At 42.0% G+C, this 23,351-nt stretch overlaps 1 protein-coding gene across 6 annotated transcripts in view; it reads left to right on the forward strand.

The window, feature by feature from the left end:
* Positions 1–23,351, forward strand: part of ZNF827 (zinc finger protein 827) — a 162,312-nt gene that overhangs the window by 47,737 nt on the left and 91,224 nt on the right. For all 6 annotated transcript variants that reach the window (XM_073232608.1, XM_073232606.1, XM_073232610.1 and 3 more), the window contains exon 5: positions 14,028–14,261. In XM_073232608.1, coding sequence (XP_073088709.1) covers positions 14,028–14,261 — 234 coding nt within the window. The remainder of the gene's footprint in view (positions 1–14,027; positions 14,262–23,351) is intronic.

Below are 23,351 nucleotides of genomic sequence, written 5' to 3' on the forward strand. Positions count from 1 at the left end.
GAATTAGAGGCTCAGCTTCACTCTGAAGTCCCTTTGCTAAGACCCTTCCGTCGGGTCTTTGGGAATGTCCCCGCCACCCCAGATCTTTGCCCCTTGGGAGCGCATGGCAAGAGTTGGAAGAAATGAGGGAAGGTAAGGGATGGAAATGAGGCGTCAGGAGTGAACTGGGGAGTAAATGAGAGCCAGAAGCCTCTCAGGGCCTGGCGGCCTGCAGTGTGCGCTTCGGAGTCCTAGGCTGGAAACGATCAAGTTCCAGGAATTTAAGTGCATCTGACTGTGGCATTTAAAACGGGGGGCTCTCGACTCCTCTCCCCTCCTGCCTTCTCCCTCTTCCATCCCAATCTAGGGGAAATGTGCTTTCAGAGACTTTGCATTTTATATTTAAGCATTTTTGAAAATGGGAAATGCATGCTTTATTTTTCCTTTTGCCGCTGACCCCGTGGGTTCACCCTCGTGGTTCTTCCCGTAATGGCCTTTCCTGCCTGTATTACAGCAAAAGGGGCTCCTTTTTTGGGCTCTTCTAGCATTCCCAAGGGAAGAAATACAAATGGCATATTCCCTTAGCACAGCTGAAAAAGGGGGGAACATTTCCTTAACAGAGGGGAAAACTAAGTGGGGGTGAGTAACTCTTAGTAAGGGGCTACTCCCTCTACCCAGGAGTTTTTAAATATGGAAGAAGGTGAGAGACAAAGGAAGGATTAGTCTTTGGATAAAGTACTTGGTGTGTGATACGCTGCCCCTGCTGGGCTCAGCTCTGAGTGCCCCACATCAGGCTGTAATTAGCTCCAAACCCAATCTCAGGGAGTGTAAGGTAAGGTGTGCGGCTGCTGAGAACCAAGATCACAAACAGGAAAGACAAGAGGAGAAAACAGCTGGTAGGCTGGAGTGAAAAACTGCACACCAAAGCCTTATACTGTGATGTTTTCCCAGTTAGCTATTGACGGGACTTGTTTATGGTTTGGCAGTCAGAATATTTACTGACTGATCAATTGGCATAAGAAAAACAGATAACAAATGCTCACTATTTATGCAAAAGGCCCATGCAGCTATTTTATGGTGGCTTACTAGAGGTCCTGAAACCTGACTTGTATGCGCTGTTACCTAGCAACCTGTTAGAAAGTCACCAGGGAGTGAGATGCATCGGTAATTTTTTGTGTGTGTGCATATTTGGCTGTAAATGTAAACTTGGTGACTCTGGCAGTACAGACCACAGAAGAAGCTATGTTAAAGGAATGGAATACATTTTCTAGAGGGATTTTTTTTTTTTAAATTTCACTAACTCCCTGGTTGGTCAGACCCTATAATTGATAGCTGCTCACTATGGTGCTCAACCTGGCTGTGTCTGTGAATATGATCCCGGGACCAAAGGCTGAATCCCAGGGAGCTGTGGCTGAATTTCTAGCTCTTTCCACCGTCAAATGTAGTGTGCTAGTGGTTCGCATTGGGCCCTGTCCCTCGGTGTCATAACAGCGCCATTGTTCTTGCCATGAATTTTCGAGCTGGGCTCTATGCGTGCACCTGCTGGGACTGTAGGGTGCAGCTGTTGGTGGGCGCCATGTCTGAGAGTCTCTGTGCCAGCCACATCACTGTGCAGAAACTGGAGCACAGTGACAGATTCAAGCGTGTGCATACCTACTTGTTTCCAAAAGAGAGATGGAAACACTTGATTCATTCTTGCTTGGTTATTGGTTATTAAGGGGAGTCTTTCTTGGTCCTTCAACTACAGCTAAGCATAAAGATGACTTAATGGAACCCAGTGGGATTAAAAATCACTGGTGGAATGCTGTGTTAAATGGGCTCTTAAGTCTTCTCTCCCTCCCTGTTTTGAGGTTTCCTGGTGTATGTGATTGTGAAATTGTTACAGGTTGAGTTTGTACTCCTCGATTCTCATCCCCACCCCAACAAAGAACTGAAAGGCAGAGACACAACAGCGAAGTTGAGTCAAAATTTTATTTGAATGCACTCCAAGGGAGGTGCCAGCCGAAGTCAAGGTAGGCAAACTTTGAGGGTGGGGAGTCTGCTTATCACGACCTAGCCGGGAGGCCCTTCTTTTTGACAGGTTGAAGTCATTTGATTGACAGCTGGAGTTATACACCCATTCCTCGTGGTGCACATGTCTTTTTCCAAAATGCACACACAAAAGCCCATGCAGGGTGGGGGACAGGGGAGCCAAACGGCAATTTTGTGTTAATAGATTATGATGAGATATGGCTTGGGCCATTCTTAGTTTTGTTCCATTGTACCCACTTTGGGATCAGGTTGGGACCAGTCAATAGGACAAAGGTTATCTTCCTGCAAAGCCTTTGCTGTCTTCACATGGGGTTCCTTACCTGGTAGAGTTTGGCAGTTTTTTCCTTGCATGTTCTTCCCCTTCCCTGGCTGTTCCTGTCTATCTTTCTACCTAACAAAATCCAACCCCTTCTCTGAACCATCAGTTATTCCTCTGCCAGAACCAGCAGGTTTTTCAAGATTAGCATTGCTCTCCAGAAGCGAGGGTCTCAGGCTCGGTACCATACTTGTTTCTGAGAAGAGAATGGGTCAGCCCCTGGTGCTGGATTTCTGGGCTGATGGAAAAAGTAATTGTGTAAATTTCATTCAGCGTTGCAGCCTAGCTGAGGGCTTGGAGGGCTGCAGCCCTATATATATTTGCATAGATATTTCTTGGGAGCCAGAAGACATAACCAAGTCGTTGCATGTCGGGCCAAGTGATCCCATGGCCGCGTGACTGGGGGATGTTCCGGGGAGAGGGTCTCACCCAGGCTTGGAGGGCCGGAGTGCCTGCTGCTCTGGGACCACCTCTCCCTCATCCAACATCAGATCTAACCTCAGCTGCGCATTGCACTTATGTGAGGGAGTTCCTTAAAAATGCCAGGGCCCAGCCCTACTCCTGGAAATGAGAATTTAATTGGCCTAGGATAGGTCCTTGACATTGGTATTTTCATTAGAATCCTCAAATGATTCTGACAGTGCAGCCAGAACTGAGGCTCACTGATGTGGAATATAGACTTGGTACCTGGTGTATAGTTTTTTCAGTATGATTTTTCCCATGTGGGTTTTATTTCTCTAAATACAGCTCTCCTGAAGGGGCCTGGTGGTGTGAGATGGCTTTGAGGCATTCACCATAGGTCAAGGTTGACATTAATAAAGGCCTGGGTGAGTCATGTCTGTTGACCCCATGTTTTCCCTCGTGGGGCCTCATGACAGAAGAATGAAAAGAAGCATCTTAATGTTCTCCAGATAGAACTAGAAAGCCTGAAGACTCATCTAGAGCATCAAGGAGCTGGGAGTAGCAGCATTAGATGCCTGATTAGAAGTTGCCTACAATGGCTGTACATCATTTCTCTTTCTGAAAAACTATACTTTTCAAGATATGAAATTTAATTCTAACTCTCCAAATTATAACCAAGCAGTTGACAGAAACTTGGCACCTCAGTTGTTGGCTGGAAATATCTTTTTGTCCCTGGTTTTCCAAAATAAAAGATACAAGTCATTTCATCTATTTTTAATTTGGAAACTGGCAAACAAATTTTATACTGTCTCCCACAGTATATTAATTCCATAGGATTGAGTCCAAAGTAATTTTTAACGAGGAGAATTGGACTTTTCAAAGCAGCGACTTACGAATGAGTACAAGCTGAGCTGTTCCTGACTTGTTAGGAACTCAGCCATGAAATAGCACAGGTTTTCTTGTATCAGTGGGAGGGGAGTTGGGGACTGTGTTTGTGTCGTGTCTTGCCATTTCCTTTAGGCCTTTGTCCTGTCACTTCTGTCTACTTCACACCACTTTATGCATCTGTACAACACAGCCAGTCTGTAAGTGGCAGCTGCCCTATCGTTTGCACTGCTGGAGAAGCAAGGATGGGGGGGGTACCCAGTTAACAGGGTTGTCCTTATTGCCTCGGGGCTCTGATGGACTTTCTGCAAAACCTCCTAACAAAGGAGCCGTCCTGCAAGTAAATGCCATCCCTGTGCCATTCACTCTGTATGACTCCAGTGCCAGCAGCCAGGGGCTCTGCCACCCACTATCCCTAGGTGTGTCTTCCCCAGTGGGATTATTTTTAACAACCTTCCTTTGTATCTTTAGTTTGTCCCTTCTTTTTAACCCTGCCTTGCCTTTATCATGATGGGCACCCACTGATCACGTGACTAACATTCCCCTGCCAGAAGCTGCATTTAGAGCTTTTTCCATGCAGGCACCTAAATGCTCTTTTGAAACCCTGGAGTTTATTGGGCCTGGTGGTGGAATGAGAGGGAGAGAGCAACTCCTCTTTTTCAGTGATGCGCTACTCCACGAGACAAGGACCCATCTGAGTCACAGAAGGGAGCAGGTGGCATTATGGGAAGGTGGGGCCTGCAGTTACGTGCACGTACCAAACTTCCATGGATAGAGACTTTGTGACATTTACTGAATGTTTATTATTTTTCCTTAATCATCACTTATATAGTGTCTACCATGTGCCACTTAACTCATTTGAATTTCATAACTACTCTATATGGTAGGCAATATTAGTATTCCCATTTTACACATGAAAACTTGAGAAACGGAGAGGTTGAGACTTGCTCAAATTTACAGAGCTAAAAAGCAGCAGAACTGAGATTCTAATGTGGGGGGCCTGGTTCCAGTGTACCTTCTGAGGCTGTCTGCACCCCAAATCACAAAGGGAGGAAGCAGTGAAACCAGAACTTGGGCGCGTCCTCTGCCCTCATTTGTTGTAATTAGCCAGAACCCTCAGCCTGGAGCCATTCTCCAAACATTGTATGGTAGACATTGGAAGTTGCATTAATACTTCTGTTTTTTTAGGAATTATTTAGTGCAAATGCAGTAGTAACAGCAAGGCCAACTTCCATTTACGTAAAGCTTTAGATCATACAGCATATTTACAAATACATTGTCCAGTAAAAAGTAGGTTGAAGAGGAAACCAAGACTCGGTGTGAATGACTACGAGGGTCACAGCTGAAATCCAAACCGTGCTGAACAGATTATACCTAGTTCTAGAATTACCCTAGGGAAAATTTTTTTGTCTTGATAGATACTCGGGAAAATGTATCAAAGTCTATTTTCTGCAAAAGTGAATTCAAGTAATTTTCTTCCTTCTCTCAGAAGTACATTTTCTTCTACCTGCCGCTACTGCTACTGTTGTTACTATTTCTACTATTATTACTACGAGCGTTAGTTACTACCAGTCAAATATGTTTACGGTGAGCCAGGCACTGTACCAACAACGTCATATCATTTCTGATTTAACCCTCCCAACAGCCCTGTGGGATCTGTCATGAACCTGTTTTGTAGGTGAGAAAGCTGAGGCTTAAAAGGGTACGGCTGCAGGGGACAGAGCAAATCTGCCGCTCTGCCCAACTGCAAAGCCTTGGCTTGTGACCACTTAAATAGCTATTAGCTAATTTTTTTCTCAGTTGAGCGAACTGTCTTTTGACCTCACTCAGCTTCACTGTTTATTTTAGTTGGCTTCAAACCACAGCATCGTTTCTAATGCATGCTAATTCAGTCGCTAATGCGGTTACATTTTTTTGTGCCTTTGAAATCGGTCTACCACCCATCCCTTCAAGGGCAGCCTTGCCAGGTAATCACCTCACACCTGGACAGCTTGCCATTCCAGCTCCCTCTGTGACTCCTCTGCCCCAGCTGCCCCGCTCCAAGCCCTCCAACTGTCTGACAGACTCTTCTTCCATGACCTGTCGCATCAGGTTAACACCCCTGCCTGGTTCCTTTCTACAGAGAGACCATATCCCCACTCGTCTGCACCAGCTCACAGATATACCCCCTTTCATTGCCATTCCTCTGCTTTTGCTCATGTTGTTCCAGGAATCTGGGCATTTGAACCATTGTGTTCCATGTATCTTTCTCCTATTGGGTAAGATGGAGGGGGGAAAAGAACTTTACCAGAAAGAATAATAATGTTTTTATTAAAATGAAAATAAATATTTTAATGTACCTCTGACCCACAGAGACTCTGTATCTCTGTAGAGAATTTCTAGCAACATTGGGGCCCATTCCTATGATACCTTCCTCTGCTGCCTGGCCTGTGCAAGTGCTAGCCATCCTTCACAGACTATTGTAGTTCCCACTTCTAAAGTAAAACCTTTTTCTGTTATTCTGGTCTTCACTTCTCCACCCACCAGCCCCCACCTGCTGTGAATTTCAATGATACTTAGAGTATTGATGGCCCACGTTAGTGGTTTGTGCTATTGCATAGTTCATTATGTTGCTTGTGTATTAGTCTTGTCTCTTCAACTGTTTTCAAGCAGCTACAGGGGGAGATAATATTTCTTTTATAACATCTTTATCTTTGTATCATCTACAATGCACTCCATGATGGATTATAAGAAAGCTGTTCCATTAGTCATATTCTGGAAGTCAGGTGTTCAGAGGTTGTGATATTACTTCACTTAAAAAAAGATTTGCAAATTCCCGACCAGCTCTCTAATGCTGAACGTAAGAAGGTGGCATAGACTGGTGGTCTATGGTAAGTAAGCAGGCTGTTCAAAGGGAGCCTCAGAGGGTGTGAGTACCTTGGTGTTGTCTCATGTCCCAGGTTCCAGGCCTTCTAAATAATGGCCATTTACTTAGCCTGTGATTTTTGGATTGGCAATTTGGACATGGCTGGGCAGAGGCCTTCTTTTGGTCTCTCCTGGGCTGACTCAGCCATCTGCAGTCCATTGCCAGGTCGGCCGGGGAACCGGCTGGTCTCGGGTGGCCTCAGCTGAAATGGCTTCCCTCTGTTCCCCAGGGTCTCTCATCTGTCATGGGGTAGCTCAGGCTCACTCACATGTCAGCTGAGCAGGGTTCCAAAGGAGAGACCTCAGGAGGAGGCGGCTCGGACTGGCCCGACATCCTTCTGCCACCTTCTGTTGGCCAAAGCCAGCCACAACTCCAGCTCAGATTCAGCGAGTGGGAAGGTTTACTCCACCTCATGAGGGGAAGAGCTTTAAAGTCACATTGCAAAGGGGTGGCCTTTTAGGGAGGGGCATCAGAGCCGTTTTACAGTCTGCCACATTCCAGAGCTCTTCACACTCTCTGGGTATTCCACAATGACAAAAACCATTTAAAAACTGATGCATAAACCATAATGTCAGCACAGTAATTTAAAATGGGAAGTGGAAACAATCAAGAGGAAATGTCATTGGGGCAGATGGTCACCAACTTTTCTGAAAAGTGTTGGAAACATATTATCCCATCTTCAGGTTTTCTTTTCTCTTGTCTCAAATCCCTTCACGCTGTTCATACATGCAGATCACTTCACTGCTGTTCATACATCTCATTCTTTGGATGTGTTAATGGTATGGATTTAAAATATAGGTTCTCTTTCACATTTTCTCATAGCTTGATTGGTTTTCCAGGACTTGTCCTTCCTGCTTTTGACAAGGGACACATCCTGTCTGTTAAGCGGATTACTGCAGATAGCTACTTTTGCTCATTATGTATTGGTTTTGCTCATTATGTGTTGGTTTAGTTCTTGCAGGAAAACTTTATTTATTTATTTGAAAGTTCTTGAGGCACCACTTATTGTTACTACCCTTGACCTGCCCCAGAGGCTGTTTTGCTTTCCCTTTGTCACTGTGTCTGTAATTGTAGTAGCTGTCACAGGTGGGACCTGTGAGGTGTTGGTTTGGGGACATAGATCCTGAAGTGTGGCCAAGGATTAGCTCAGGTGGGAATCAACAAGAAATACAACATGGTTAAAACTTCACTGAACACTAATTATAAAACTACTACTGTTTTAAAGTATTTTAAAATATTTTGGTGATGTTTTAAACATTCTGTTTGAGTATAATATGCTTAACATCTAAAAGCAATGCTCTACTGTAATTAATTATTATTTAATTAAATCTTGGCTTTCCTTTTGCTGTCAGAAGGCAATGTATTATTTTCTCGCCAAAATGCATCAATTTGTCAAAATGCCCCAGGTTCCCAGCCAGATCATAGATGCTTCCATGTACTTACCAGGGAGCTTAGGTGGTTAAAACAGCACCGATTTGTAATCTGCAGAGTTTAGCTCTGATTCTAGTTCTGTCATTAATGAGCTGTGTGGTTTTTAAAAAGGTCTCATCATTTTCTGAGCTAATGTGTCCTTCCTGTAAAATAAGAGAGCAGAAAATAGTATTGGTTTATATTTGGTGTATGTGTTCGGTTTTTTTTTAAACCAATTTGAACAAATCTAACAAAATAAATTTTTTTAAACAAAATCTTAAGTGCTGATTCAGAATATAAGACATGTAGAATATCTGATTTTAATGTAACTGTTTTTTTAAGTGTACATTTCTTATATTTATTTATTTAAAATTCCAGCAATTAAAAGAAAAGTTGCTACTTGATGACATAAACATGAAATTAGTGTTGTGATGGAAGAAGGTGTTAGCGCAGCGTAAGCATCTAGTATATTTCTAAACTTATTTTGCTGATTGTAGTTCCAGAAGTACCTTCTACCCAGGGACTGGTGGCAAATGAGAGCAAATTTTTAACAGTTCACCTTGTAATCTCAGGATCCCTTTAATGACATTTATTCAACTGCTTGGAAGAAGAGTACAGTACCAAAAAGTTTACTTTGAAGTTGACTTTTAGCAAGTGCTGGCGTTCCTTATCCTAAGTGGCAGACAGGAGGCATCCAGAACTTTCCCTGTGCACGGAAGCCATCTATAATTCTCTATTAATTACTTGATTATTACGTAATTAACTGTTATGTAGAAATTTATTTATTTAGTCTCAGATTCCTCATCTGCAAAGTGGGGATAATAGTATTGCTCACTTTAAAGGGTTGTTCTAAGGAACAGATAAATTAATCCAAGTGAACACTGAGCATACCCCCTAGGCCCATATTAAGTGCTGTATAAAGGACAGACCCAGATGTATCTGTATATCTAATGTCTGTCTGTCATCCACGATCAGAAGCTTCACTAAAGCAACACTTGATTTGCTGCAGTACTACCCTGGCATTGAATTTAAGGCAGGGACGTGCCCAGGAGACAGTTTGAAGACTGGCTGAAGAAATGTTTATTTTCTTGACTGGGTAGTGCTATTGGCTTCTAGTGGGTAGAGGCCAGAGATGCTGCTAACATCCTACCACGTGTAGTTCAGGCCCCCACAGCATATTATCCAGCCCAGAATGTCAGTGGTGCTGAGGTTGAGAAGGACAGACTAGCACAGGCCTGCATTTTTTGAAAGACCAATGCGTAACAGCCGCTTGTGCATTAATGACATCTTATTAGAGCTCTGGCACTCCCGCTACAGCAGAACTGCTTTACAAATGATACACCAAGCTGATTTAGCCTGCCCACACAGATCGATGGAGCAGTGGTCTCCAGTGAATTGACATTTTAGATGTAACACAGCTGAGAGTACTTATTTTAAAAATAAATTGTAAATTAGTTTAAATAATCCTAAAAACTTAAATTTGAAACTAACAGCTTTTGGAACCCCTGAAACTTATCCTAGGGGGTCCTTGGAACACTGTTTGAAAACCACTGATCTGTGTTCCCTTCCAGGTCCAAAAGTTTCTGGCTCTGCTTTAGGGTGATGTAGTAGATAAAATTGTCAGTGGCTTAGCTTTTTCATGTAGGAGTTCAGCATTCACGAAATTGCCAGTCTCTGAACTCAAAGACAGCTCTGTCTTACTAAATTCAACGAAAGGGTCATTTTCCTTCACCAGGGGGAATGCACAAAACAACAGGAGCAGTTGTGTTGCAGTCTGTTCCTCCTTGTCCAGCCTCTTAGAGCTTCACAAAGTTCTTTCCTCCCAGAAAATGGCCCTTACCTTCGGGGTTACACCTCATCCTTCCCTTTCTCATTATCAATGTGGAGTTCACTCCATATCACTTATTTCCCAAGCCCACAGTCCACTGCTTGCATTAGCATCCCTCCTGGAGGCGCTTGGACTGCCTTGCAAGAAAGGGGAGAGAGCTGGCACGTTTCCGTCCAAAAGCTCCAAAGTCTAGTGTCTGATTTGGAAAGGTCACTCTGCTAACCTTTTGGGACCTCGGCTCCTTCACCTATAAAATGAAGATGTGATAATACCTATCTCCTGCAGATGACAGAAGGATCAGGGCCTGTGTAGCTATTCAAATGTGAATTGTGTGCATTATTAAAACAAATAATTGTCTTTAAGGAAGTGATATGGATTTGGCCTGGAGGAGGGGGAGACTTGGATGCGAACTGATGACGTCCTGGTGTCAGGAGAGGTTTCTGATACTCCTCATTAATGTCTGCCTGTTAGACTTGGAAACCAGGGGTTGTCTTTATCCCAGTGGCTTTCCCATTCCTTTCCCATATTAGCCTTTATCTTGAATCCTTTATAAATTCTCAAAAAGCTGGTTTTTTTCCCTTTAAATGGCAGTCCAATTTCATTGAGCGCATGAACTTGCAGATCTATATAATCTATAATCAGAGTGGCTCAGGTCCTAAAATGTCTGGAACAAACAGTGAGAGAAGGGGTGCTTGATCAGTGGGGCTTTCTCATTGCATTAAAAGAGGGGGATCTGGAAACTTTAAGATACATAAACAGAAGTCAAGGCAGGTGCTATGAAAGTCCTTCATGAAGTGAGTTCCATATGTGCATCAGTGTTTGTTAGTGGTAAGAATGATGTAAAGACTAGGCAGTAAGCCATGAATTACTGCTTTTCTCTCAGCAATTTCCCCAAAGAGAAAAGAAACCCTCTTTAATTCTACCTTCCTGTGTAAAATGAGAATGGGTTTTTTAAAGGTAAGATTAAAAAATGATGGCCATTATTCAGTCATACTAATTTTAAAATATAGACTTTTTGTGCTATTCTCAATGTAAATATTTCTGGTAATTGAAAGAAAGCAGGGTAGTCTTCATATTTCTATTTTTACATCTGTTTTGACCCAAATGTTTGGGAAATTAAAACTTGGGCAAATTGAATGTTTTCCGCATGTTTTTTTTTCTGATATGACATTAGCTGTATTTACATCTCCCCATTCTTGATATTGTCAGAATGAAAACGAGATATGAAACGCCTTGCAAATTTGAAATCCAACAACATACAGTTTGCCTATTGGTTTTTTAATTGTTGGATTTTTGTTAAATCTGGATTGTGCTAACAATGCTACTTTTTTTTTTCTTAAGTCTTATGCAGCATATATTCGGAACTAATGCTGCTCCTAAAAGCTGCTTATTCCTTGAGAGAGCATCAGTGTCATTGATGCCCTCTCTAGATGTTGTGATTTGCTTCTAGAGTTTCAAGAGTTCTTCATCTCTTTCCTGGTCTCACCTTAGAATTTTTTAAGTTTTAAAATAAAAAGTGTATAGCACTGAAGTGTTTTTTAAAAAACATAACTTCTTATTATTCCTTCCCAAAGAACAAAGTTACAGACTTAATCAATGGCACACCATTTAATTACTCCCGTCGTGACTAACTATGGTGCTCTTGGAAAAAGAGTGGGGGAAGAGTTCTGGAAGAAAGGCTTAAGGCAAGAGAAGATTTGGGAGGCGGCCAGCAAAACCCCCCAGGTAGTGGTTTAAAAGGGGAGAAGCATGCTAAATAAACAAAGCCCTCTTAGGATCTACCCTCCTGACAAGGTTGGCCGTACATGTTTGAGGACTGCTCTGGAAACCGTCATTGTTTTCGTTGGTTCAGATTCCAATGGCATTGTCCCCAAAGGGCTAGAATTGAAGCGCTTTGCTGGAGATTCTCTTGGACTCCTCTTTTAGTAAAGCCAGAGTCCAGGAGGTTGATCAGAGACAACTCAGGAAGGGCTGTGGTGTAGGTAGCAAAGCTTTTAACTTTCTTGCTAAGATCTTATCCCCAGTGATCACATGTGAGGAAAGCACTTCTGATTGCCTTTGATGGAATGTCTTGGGATTCTTAGTTTTCATGTCCCGCAGGTAGTAGTGAGGCACCATCAATGTCACTGATTTATAGCCAACATATGCTATACATTCAACAAATATATACTGAGTGCCTCCTATGTACCAGGCACTATTCTAGGCACTTGAGATACATCAGTGTTAAAGATCATTGTCTTCACTGAGCCTACCCTTGAGTTGTAGGAGTAGACTATAAATGATTAAAAGTAAGTAAGAAAATTGTATAGTGAGTGATGAGTCTGCTTGGATTGCAGAGAATGCTCACAGTTCTGGAGGCTGAAAGGTGGTGGCAGGTCTAGTTTCTGCTGAGGCTTCTCTCCTTGGCTTGAATGCGGCCACCTGCTTGCCATGTCCTTGCTTGGCCATTCCCCTGTGTGTACACATCCATGGCATCGCTCCTCTTAGAAGGCCACTACTCACATTGCAGTAGGCCCACACTAAAGGTCTTGTTTAACCTTAATTACCTCCCTTTCTCCAAATACAGTCACAATGGGAGTTAGGGTTCAACATATGAATTTGGCATAGACAGCGGGGTGCAATACAATCCATAACAGTATGTTGTCAGGTGACCAGTATTTTGGGATAAAAGGGAAGATTAGGATAAGGTAAAAGATTGAAAATACTGTGGGGGTGGGGATTGCAATTTTGAATGGGATAGTCAGGGTAGACATCACTGAGAAGGTGGTATCTGAAGGAAGACTTGAAGTCAAGTTACATTCAAGCATTGTTACAGCACAGGGGCCAGCGGTGGAGGAGCAGTGTGGTGGAGGTGGGCAAGGGACACAGGGCCGGCAGCTCACGGGTCTAGGTTCTAGTCCCAGCTGCATTTTTCTGGCAGTAAAACTTCAAGTGTCACTTTAAGCCCAGTTTCCAAATGTGCTGGTCTGTATGAGCTTGTGATTCCAGAACGTACATTCTTAGAGGGAGATGAAGTAGAAAAAATGGACTTTGTGCCTGTGTATTGGCTGGAGTAGGTGGTGGGTACCAGGTGATAAATGTTTGCTTTGGGGGTTTATTTTCATCCCTTTGTTTGTTAAGCAGGAACTGGAAGAATCCTGTATTAGGATGAGACCTTTTTTCTCAAAAGACAAGCACACCTAATATAACCAACCTCAAGTTCTTACTCTATGGCCCTGCAAAGGGGAGCAAGATGCCTGGGAGAGTGACAAGTGTTAGAAGAGGATGCTTGTCTTCTTTCTTGGTCTTTCCTGGGGAATGTGTAGCTCAGTGGGTGCAGGCCTGGTACGATGTAGCCAAGCCACAGAATCCATCACTTGGTAGGCCAGTTAGTTCTGCCTTGACCACAAATTCCACGCTAGCCAAGCATGAAAAAAAACGGGAAAAGGACATAGTGGGAAAACTGGTGAAATCTGAATAAAATCTGGAGTCATTTCATAGTAATATATGGGTTTCTTAGTTCTGACAAATGCATCGTGGTTATATAAGATGTTGACATTAGGGAATGCTGGGTGAAAGATACATGGGAACTCTCTGAACCATCTTTTCTCTACTTCTCTGTAAATCTAAAATTACTCCAAAATAAAATTTTCTTTAAAAAATGCCCATTGTGGACCCAGAGATGACTTGGTCTGCAGACATGGATATATTCTCTGGAACCAAAAAACAATGCCAAGAGTGGGCCCCACTGTTTTCGGGTCAGTAGCGTCAGTTTATAGTAAAAAGTGGTGTATCTCTAGTCCGAGCTTTTCTCTTTGGCAAATTCTCCATCGTCACCTTGCCACCCCACCCCACGTTTTTGCTTTGGGTATTGTTATTGTCTCTGACGTTTACATTGAATATTTTATGGTGGAACAATTGCCTGAAAGCATTATTTTCTAATAGGGATAAGATGGGCAGAGTGCTAAGAGGTCAGGGAGGCTGCAGCATATACAGAAAAGAAGACATTGAAGGAAACCAGAGATAAAACGTCCAGACCCTTTGTAGAGGCAGCACTTCTCAAAATAGGAGAGGCTCCAAAGATTCAGAAGCCCACACTCTTCGGAGTCCCATGCTCAATGCGCATATCGTGTTTTCTTGCCCAGGGCGCAGCCCCTCGATAAGGCTGCGGTCCTTACTGCTGTTAGCGCGCGGGGTTGCGCATTCCATGCTTCATGAGGTCCGGGGCAGCTAAGAGGGGGCGTGGCCTTTTATATGTGTGTGTATATATAATTCCTTTCTTTTTTTGGCAGCTGCAAATCAGAAGGAACCCATGAATCTAAATTTTAAAGTGAAAGAGGAGCCTAACGAAGAGGAGGCCTTAAGTGTCACGTTGCCTCGGTCCAGCTATGTGTTCAGCCTGGAATCAGAAGTGCCAGCCCCGAGCATCTCTGAGGACCTCCATAAGCCCCAGGAAGGAAAGGGGGCTGTGCTAAGGCAGGATATGTCAGTCAAAGCAGCGTCTGAGCTTCTTATGAAACTATCAGGTACCTGATTTATTCTAAAATGCTCACATTCTGATCATTTCACTTGCAAAGTGTGCTGCTTCCTGCACGTGTTATAATTAGGCTAATGGCAGCAATATCACATTATTGCAGTAAATTCAGGAATGGTTGGATTACTTGGCTTAAATTACAGTGTATATGAGTTTGATTGTGGATGTTAGCTGTATTACCCGTCTTGTTATTACAGCCTTCTTTTCCTGAATATGACCACAAATTGTTGGAAAACATGCCTGCTTTCTCAGATGACGTAGGTCATCATTTTAAGTGGGTACTAATGACATTCAAGGCGCTTCTGCTAATTGATCAAAACACCTATTCTTTCCTAATAGAGGACCTTGCATTTTTTTGTGTGTATTTATATCGTATTCTTTAGAACCATTAAAAATATTTTTCTTAATAAGCAGTTGAGATGGCACTTGATGTAATTACCAATAAAGTAGCAAGAAGAGATTCTATAAATAGAAAATGTCATAATGGAATATTAAAATAATTAATCTAAGTTCTTACAATGAGTGAATAATTTTTATTAGTATCTACATGTAATCCCAGTTTAACAAATGTCAGGCAAATGGGTTCTAATTTGAAATTCATGTATTTTGGATTCCTTCCCACCCAGTGTTCCCCTCTGCCTCACCCCCTTCAGAACAGGTAAAACTTTAGCATCTTTTAAATGCATCTTTTAAATGACTTTCAGAGCATGGAAAGAAAAGTTTTATCAATAGTACCACTTACCAAGTCATATCCCATCCTGAGTTTGTTCACTCTACTTCTCAAAGGTAATTTTTAGAAATTCATATTCAAAATGCTAATATGAACCAAAAGCTGTTTTCCGTTTGTAATTTGCTGAGCTTGGAGGATGAAAGCAAGGAATGCTTTAGGGAAACTCCTTCCCTGTAATTTCATCAGCAATTCTGGCTGAGTTTCTGGTTGACCAGTAGGTTGGAAAGTAAGAAATAAAGAGTGATTGACTTAGAGTCATTACATCAAAATTGCTGAAATTCCTGTATTTGCCAGTTGGTGGGGTTAAAAATTCTTTCCTTTGATGTTAATCCAAAACACCCTGGAACTACAGGGGAACATAATTTGTTATAAACATAATACAAGTATTATGTCACTATTGTAAGCATCATACAGTTATGATGTCCTTATTGGAGCCGCATTTTTCTAACTTTGCGGTAACGGTGCAGCTTGTCCTCTGCAGATGGGAGGTCTAGCAAGACTCCTGATTCTGAAAGCTGGAAGTTTAAGAGAATAATGTTCAAGCCAACATATTTTCGTATATTTGAACCCTTGCCCCTATGTCAAAAGTGACATAGAGTATGTTTGTTGTTTTTCCAATCAGCTCAAAGAGGTCACCCAGCTCTCTGATTCTTCTTCCATAACAAGTTTTCATATTATGGTGACTTAACTCCCTGCCAACAGTGACGCCTGTTGGTAAGACTCTCGTGTATAATGTTTCTGGTTCAGGCTTTGCTGTGCAACCAGCCTGGTGAACAGAGAAAGCTGGCATGGCACCCAAAGATAATGGGCAAAAAAGGGGATTTCAGGAAAGGTGTTTTTTAACTAAATGATTTTCTCTTCATTCTTTTGGATGATGTGACTTGAGACACTGAAGTATGAAATCCTTCCCTGAATAATAATGAAATCCCTCAAATAGAATACAGCTCTGCAGCCATGCACATTTAATGATATTTGGGGACAGTAATGGTCCTTCTAAATGTTTGTGTTGACTTCTGTTGAGTACATGTGTGTGGTGTTCAATAGTAGTTGAATGAATGGCAAGGTTGTATTTCCAGAGGGCATCTGCCCTCCTTCCTGGTGTAGAAGCAAAAACTTGTTTGAAGATTAAAGTAACTAATTTTTTGCCCTGGAAAAATTCCACCACATTCTTTGTGCAAGAGACTCAGGCTGAAGAAATATACATCATAGTCCCTATCCTCTAGAAGCTTCTGGTTTACTCAGAAGTCATCCAGGTCAACAGAATCCATTCAAATGTGCTTTGTGCTTGGAACTTCATTCTTTTACACTCCAGCAGACATGGCCAGGTGGCTGTGAAGAGATTTCCAAGTTGGTCCTAAACATTGGCATGTGACTTAAAAACAAATGTGCTTTTCTTTCCTAAGCCACAGAGTAAAGACGACTCACCCTTTGTTAGGCTTAGAGTAGATATTGGAGTTTCTAATCACGGATAGATCAGTGCTCTTTTAAAAAGGAAGAAAAGAAACTTCCCATGCTCTCTTTCCTTAAGTTGTAATTTTAGCAATTTCAACACTCAAGGACTTGTCAGTGTCCTCAGACCCCCTTTTGCACGAATATTTCTTGTCCCTCCATAAACAAGAACAGTAATCCATTTCCCAAATGTTAGGCAGGGCTGGCCCGGTTCATCTCGTCTGGTACCCCACACCCTTGCCTCAAGCATCCTTGTAAATGGGGTGCCTGTTGCTTCCCACCTTGCAAATTTTCATGCATAGTCTGCTGTCATGCTGCGGAAATTCCTTTGGGTCAGGAAAAGCTGGGTGAGAACAGTGTTTCCTGTGCATTATCATATATTTTTTTCCCTCCTTTCAGTTTTGACCTGAGGAATAGCTAAGATGTAGAATGAAAGGATTTTTCTTTTCTCTCACTGATTTCCTTGAGCTCAGAAGCTGTGATATGTGGTTTAAGCTTCTTCAGTCTTTTCTTTCAATTAATAAGAGGAAACCAGTCAAAATTGGCTGCTTCATTTCCAGTTTTAAATTAATTTATGTTAATTCCTTAATGGTGTCTATTGGGCATATGGCGCATTTAATTATCACGTGAAACGTTCCTATGTGGAGAAACTTCTGTAGGTGTACTGTTTTCCAAATTGACATTTATGTTTTATGGGAAGAACACAGATGAGGTAGAGACTGGGCTAAATTTGTCATTAACTGTGTGTTTGGGAAAATCTGAGTTTCTTCCTTCCTGTGGCTCAAATTCTATTTCCAGTTGTTAACTGGGAAGTCAAGTGCCTGACAGCTGGGCCAAGTAAATTGATTACCATAAAGGAATAAATGCACTCTAAGGAAACCACTGGATGTCCGCGACTACCTGTTGTTCTGTGACACAAGGCAGCCAAAATAATCAGACTGTTCTGCTAAGTGTATAGTTGCCAAAGATAATTCCCAGAAGACTTGATTTAAGGAGGCCAAAATCCTCAAGTTCAGTACCAAGGATATATAACATTAGACAGACTGAGAGAATCAAGTCACTGTTAAACTCTGGTTTTGCAGTGTCTAATGACCTTATGGAACAGATGTGTTATCACAGATGTGATGTAATGCTGAAAGTGACACCAAATTTTATCTGCTTTGTCTCTGCTGTGCTTTGCAAGGAGTAGCTACACTCAAAGAGATGAAGAAATGCCCTCCTCTCTCTTTGGGGAGCCACATGTTGATATAGGAATGCATATATAAAATGTACCATGTACATGGTTGAACCTAGAAGTAGTGGATAAGAATGCCATTTAAAAATATGAATTCCACAAAAATAAGTAGCTGATAAGCTGGAGTTATTCAGAAACACTAATGAAAAATTAAACATTTTAGTTTATCTCACATAGTAAATAAAACTTCATATTAGAACTTAATTTGAAACACAGCTATCGGTTTTCCTATTTCTGTGCTCAAAGGAGGAAACCAAATGTATTTTTATTCATTTCTGGTTTATATTCATGTATCCCTGCTTAGTCTTGGAGAGAAATATAAATTACAATTGCCTTTTGTAGAGGAGTCCAGGAAGCCGTGTATTTGAAATACAATCACCTAGGTAAGATTGGGCTTCAGCTATGAGATGCTTAGATGCAGTTAAACTTGAGTGGCATAAGCATTAAGATGACGTTAATCTCAGATGTAAACTGAAGCAGAGAGGAAGCAGACCCAAAATAGACTATTAACAGTTTAATTAGGGTCCTTTTGGCCATAAAAATAAAATCTTCAGCCAGTTTAGACAAGAAAGGGAAATGTAATAGAAGAGGCAGGTTTGGGGTTGCCATGGAACCCAAGGGCAGGGTGTCAGCTCTCCGCAGAATCCGGGGACTGGAAGGCCATGCGGAACCTGGGAAGTGCTCGCTCCACCTCGTCCTTGCTTCTCCCTCCGCACACAGATGGATTTCTTCCAGTGCCCAGTTCACATGGTGGCAAGTGGCAGTTGCCAGTGGCCTCTGAGTTAACCTCTTATTCTGTTGAGTTTCCAGATAGAAATTTCTAGTCTCAATTCCAAATTCTAGCCAACTGCCAGTAGAAACAAGTGTAATAAGGGCATGTTGGGCAGACATGGCTGCCGTCAGTGAGGGAGGGAGAAGAATCCCAGGCACACATCTTGGGTGGCAAGAATGGAGGAGGTATGACCCCAGGAAGAGAAACAATATGTATGAACCACAAAAGTGGTAAATGCTGTTATTTAAAGTGCTAACTGTAAATGTGTGTTGGCCTTTGGATGACGTTTAGCTTTCTTCTCTGGTGGAACGTCAGAGAAGGCATGCCCGGCAGCCCTTTGCCTAGGGAGCCCCAGCTCTGTATGGGCTGAGGCAGTGCTTCTGAAAGCAGATTCCGCACGGGCAGAATCATTGCTGGGAGGACAGGGAAAGGTTAGAAATGCAAACCCTTGAGCCGTACTCTGGACCGAGTTGAAACAGAGGTTGGGAGCCCAGCATGCTGTTTCTCCAAGCCCTCTAAGCAATCCTGACAGCTAAGTTTTGAGAAGAACTGTGCTGAGGAAATGGTTAACCAGAGAAATATATTTTGTCCGTCTGAGAAGAATACCTTAGGTTAAAGCCGACAGAGAACAAAGCTCTATTAAACGTACATTTTACTTTTTAAAAAGAACCCTCTTTCTTCAGTGGAGATTCTTTTTAATTTATTAGGAAATAATAGTATCTGGGAACCCTTTTTAGAAGGGCACATGTACCTAATAAATCAAGATAGTGTTGGTTGTGAGCCTCAGATAATGCTGTTTTTCTCAGTGTTCTTTGTTGTTAAATTTCATGATTATTCCTGGGCAGTGTTGACATTTTTTTTCAGAGGAAAAAGTCCCTCCTCTCCCCACCTCCTTGATAAATCAAAGACTGTGTTATTGACTCCTCTAGTCTAAAGAGTTTCAGAGATGAATTAGAGATTTTACCTAAATAATTTCTCAGGGCAAGAGCTATTCACCATTCTATTTGGCATTTCTCCTTTGGAAAAGTGTAGTCTATTAAACTGTATAAGCAGGATGATGTCAGCCATAGTCTACAAGGCTGGAAAATAGGTGTTTTAGCATTATATTAAGGTCATCTTATATTTCCCTCCTTCACATTTCCAAATTATCTAATTAAGTGGTGGAGAGAACATGGGACACCTAGCTGTATCTAGGCCTTGTGACTCTACTTGTTACATGAGGCTGAAAGTAGAGCTTCCTTCTAAAGGAACAGGCGGATGTGTCATCAAAGCTATCTAAAAGAGTTTGAGTCACGTAGAAGCATCAGTAGAAAAGTATTTTGTTTATTAGTATTTTCTGTGTTTCACATTGTCCAGTCCATGGTACTGAAGGATTTGAGAGTGTAAAAATGTCAATGGCATAGTTTAAGCATCCTGAAACTGAAAAATACCCTTTTTCACTTTCACATTTTTTGAGCACCTGGAGAAATTTATTGAACCCAGAGCTCTACTTTTCTAAAAATGTGTGTAGTTTTGATTGTTTTAGAGGGGATGATGTCTAGATTGATTTTTTAAAGCATCATTCCATTTTCTAAAATATCTTAATTGAGATAGAATTCACATAGCATAAAATTTGCCCATATAAAATGTACAATTCAGTGGTTTTCAGTGCATTCAGAACTACGCAGCCATCACCATACCTAATTACAGAACATTTTCATTGTCCCAAAAGAAACTCCATACCCATTAGCAGTGCTTCCTTACCCCCTTTCAAGAACCCCCCAAACCTAGGCAACCACTGATCCACTGTCTCAACAGATCTTCCTGTTCTACACGTCATATGAATGATACCATACAATGACATCTTTTGTAACTGGCTTCTTTCACTTAGCATAATGTTTTCAAGGTTCGTCTGTGTTGTCCCTTTTAGCAGTTCTCTATTCCTTCTTACGGCTGAGTAATATTCCATTGACTATTACTGGAATGAGTGCACGAATAATGTAATATTAATTTCATATATGACATAAAATGGATATACCACATTTTGTTTAGCTGTTTACCTTGCAGTGAACATTTAAGTTGTTGCCCAGTTTCTGGGGCTATGAACATGCTCATTCAGGTTTTTTGTGGATGTATGTTTTCTTTCTCTTGGGTATTTACCTAGGAGTAGAATTGCTGGGTCAAATGGTAAGTCTATTGTCTTAATATTTTGAGGAACTGCCAAACTGTTCCTCACAGCAGCTGAACCATTTTACATCCCCACCAGCAATGTATGAGAGTTCCACTTTTTCTACATCCTTGCCAAAACTTGTTATTGTCTCTCTTTTTCAATATAATCACCAAATTGGATATGAACTAGTATTTCATTGTGGTTTTAATATGTATTTCCCTGATGACTAATGATGTTGAGTGTATTTTCATGTGCTTATTGGCCATTCTTACATCCTCTTTGGAGAAATATCTATTCAAGTCCTTTTCCTGCTTTTGGGGGTATTTGTCTTTTTATTCTTGAGTTGTAAAAATTCCTGATATATTCTGGGTACAGGCCTTTTATCAGATACATGATTTGCAATATTTTCTCCCAGTTTGCTGACTGTCTTTTTACTTTCTTGTTGGTATTATTTGTAGCACAAAAGGTTTTAATTTTGATATAGTCCAATTTATTTCTTTTGTTGCTTGTGAGCACCATCACATTTTCTATAATTCCAAAAGTTAAGGATAAACGCACTTGTTAAATATTAAAATGAAAGCCTATCTCTACTTATATTAGCACAGTATTTGATTTTCAGACCTAAAGCTTATGGAAACTAATTATTGAATAAGCACCTTCCTAGTGGAATTGACCCCTCTGATTTTTCTGTTTGCTATAGCATTCTGCACTGCAGCTGATGGCAAAGAATATTTGTATGTTAGTGTTTTAAATGACTTATAATGAGTGTGACCAGCATTGGGCTTACAACTAATGGCCAGATCACTTTCCTCGTGCCATATATATCCTAAGCAACTCTCAGGATACGCATATATGTATGTATATGTATACATATATGTGTATGTATATATATACGTGCACATACAAAACCCATAACTAGAGGAGTTGAATCTTCAATAAAGAACTAAACTCTTCTAAGCACATAAAACTCAGTGCGAACTGATGATATTTGAGGTGTGAAAACTATATCTTACAAAAACAGGGAAGATAGAGCACTTCGGTAAGATAAAAATGTGACAGGTTTACATATGCAGAGAAGGCCCAGCTCTTGCTAAGCTCAGAGGAAATACAGCGGTGTGATTTACCTGGCTGTTTAAACAGGACGGAGAGTAAATACACGTAGGCAGCTCTGGAAGGGCCTTTCTTTTCCCGGCAAGAAGGAGCTTGATTCTTGCAGACTCTTCCACCATAACTGGTGTCACACTTCTTCTTTGACTCGTGAGCACCTCGCTGTTTATTTTGTGATGCCGCACACAGCTGAAAACCCTCAAGCCCACACACCTGAGTGGCAGTGGCTGCTCCCCCACCTCACCCGGAGCTCTTCCGGCTCACACCCCGTGGGCCAGCGCCTCTGTGCCTCCTTTGCCCCTTAGGGCCCTCAGCCCTTGGCCATGCTTCTGCTTTCCTGCCCCAGCTTCCTCCGCCTCCCACACTGAGTCCTGGTACTCAGAAGGGCCGGACTCCAAAGGACTCTTGTTTTATTATCATCTCTCGGTTGCATAGCTGCATATGTTAATATAGCCACGGAAATTGGTATTGGTGTGTGTTCCCAGAAACCAGGCAAGAACTCTGAAAGGAATTTCATTGGCTCCACCTTCGCTGTCGATTCCTTTTCTGTTTGGATGGACTTGGGGACGGAAGGGCTTGGTCAGTTGGAAGCATTGAGGGTAGGGCTGTAGGGCAGGAAGTGAATGTGGGAGAAGGCAGGGCGGAGGGGCTCCAGCCCCTTTAGGATATTGAGCCGAAGAATTAAGAATGACACCTAGGAAACGAGTTTGCAATAGGGATGTGTGTTCTGTGGCCTGTGTTGTTCTCTGATATAAATGACTGCAGGTATTCTCTTATCCGCAGCACAAACTGTGGCATAGAGAGGCCGTTAATAAATACTCTTTGATGGTGACAAGTTTATTTTCTGAGGGATCCAGTTGCAGCGTGGATGCAGATATTTGAGTAACCAGTCACACACCTGCCAGGGGGAAGTCACGAACCTTGTCGCTGCATTAGAATTTCCTAGACTGCTCTAGCTTTTCATGGTCCTACCCCAGCCTTTTTGGCTGTTTGTTACCACAGTCCCAGTCTTGTTAAGGGAGAACATGACCATTATTTTCCTCAAGATCTAAAACATTCTCATTCTGCAGTGGTTTTTCTTCTCATCATCATATTAACCTTTCACCTTTAACTTATTCATTACTCATAGAAGGGGAATGTTCACATGTATAATTAGACCCTATGGATTCTGTGCCCATCTGGGCATAGGCTGGCATCACACACCTGTCTGTAGAGAAGGAATTCTCTCCTCACTGCTGGGTAGGCTGTCTTCTGCTAAGTGGCCACATCACCCACTGAGCAGGGGTTCAGCGGGGTGGTGGAGCCCCAGCTGCTCTGTGCATTGAGCCCCAGAAATACCCACAGTCTGAGAGCATCAGGCCTGTTTCCACTGGGCCTGGGGAGTGTCTATATTCACCCAAGAATGGGAACCTTCATAGAGACCTAGCCCTCCCTATGGTTTTTATTATTTTATAGGAAGACAAAGGATTAAAAAGTAGTATGCTCTCTTGATTGAAGTGTGAGGACCTAGGACATTCTTTCTGAAGGGATCTTGGTCTTCCCTCTAATAATTCTTCTGCTACTCCACTCATGTGTAAATTTTCCCCCGTATTTAAACCATCCTGAGTATGCATGGTGAGTTGACTGACTTCCTATTTTCTA

The sequence above is a fragment of the Manis javanica genome, chromosome 3, assembly GCF_040802235.1.
Source record: "Manis javanica isolate MJ-LG chromosome 3, MJ_LKY, whole genome shotgun sequence".
Classification (NCBI taxonomy): domain Eukaryota; kingdom Metazoa; phylum Chordata; class Mammalia; order Pholidota; family Manidae; genus Manis; species Manis javanica.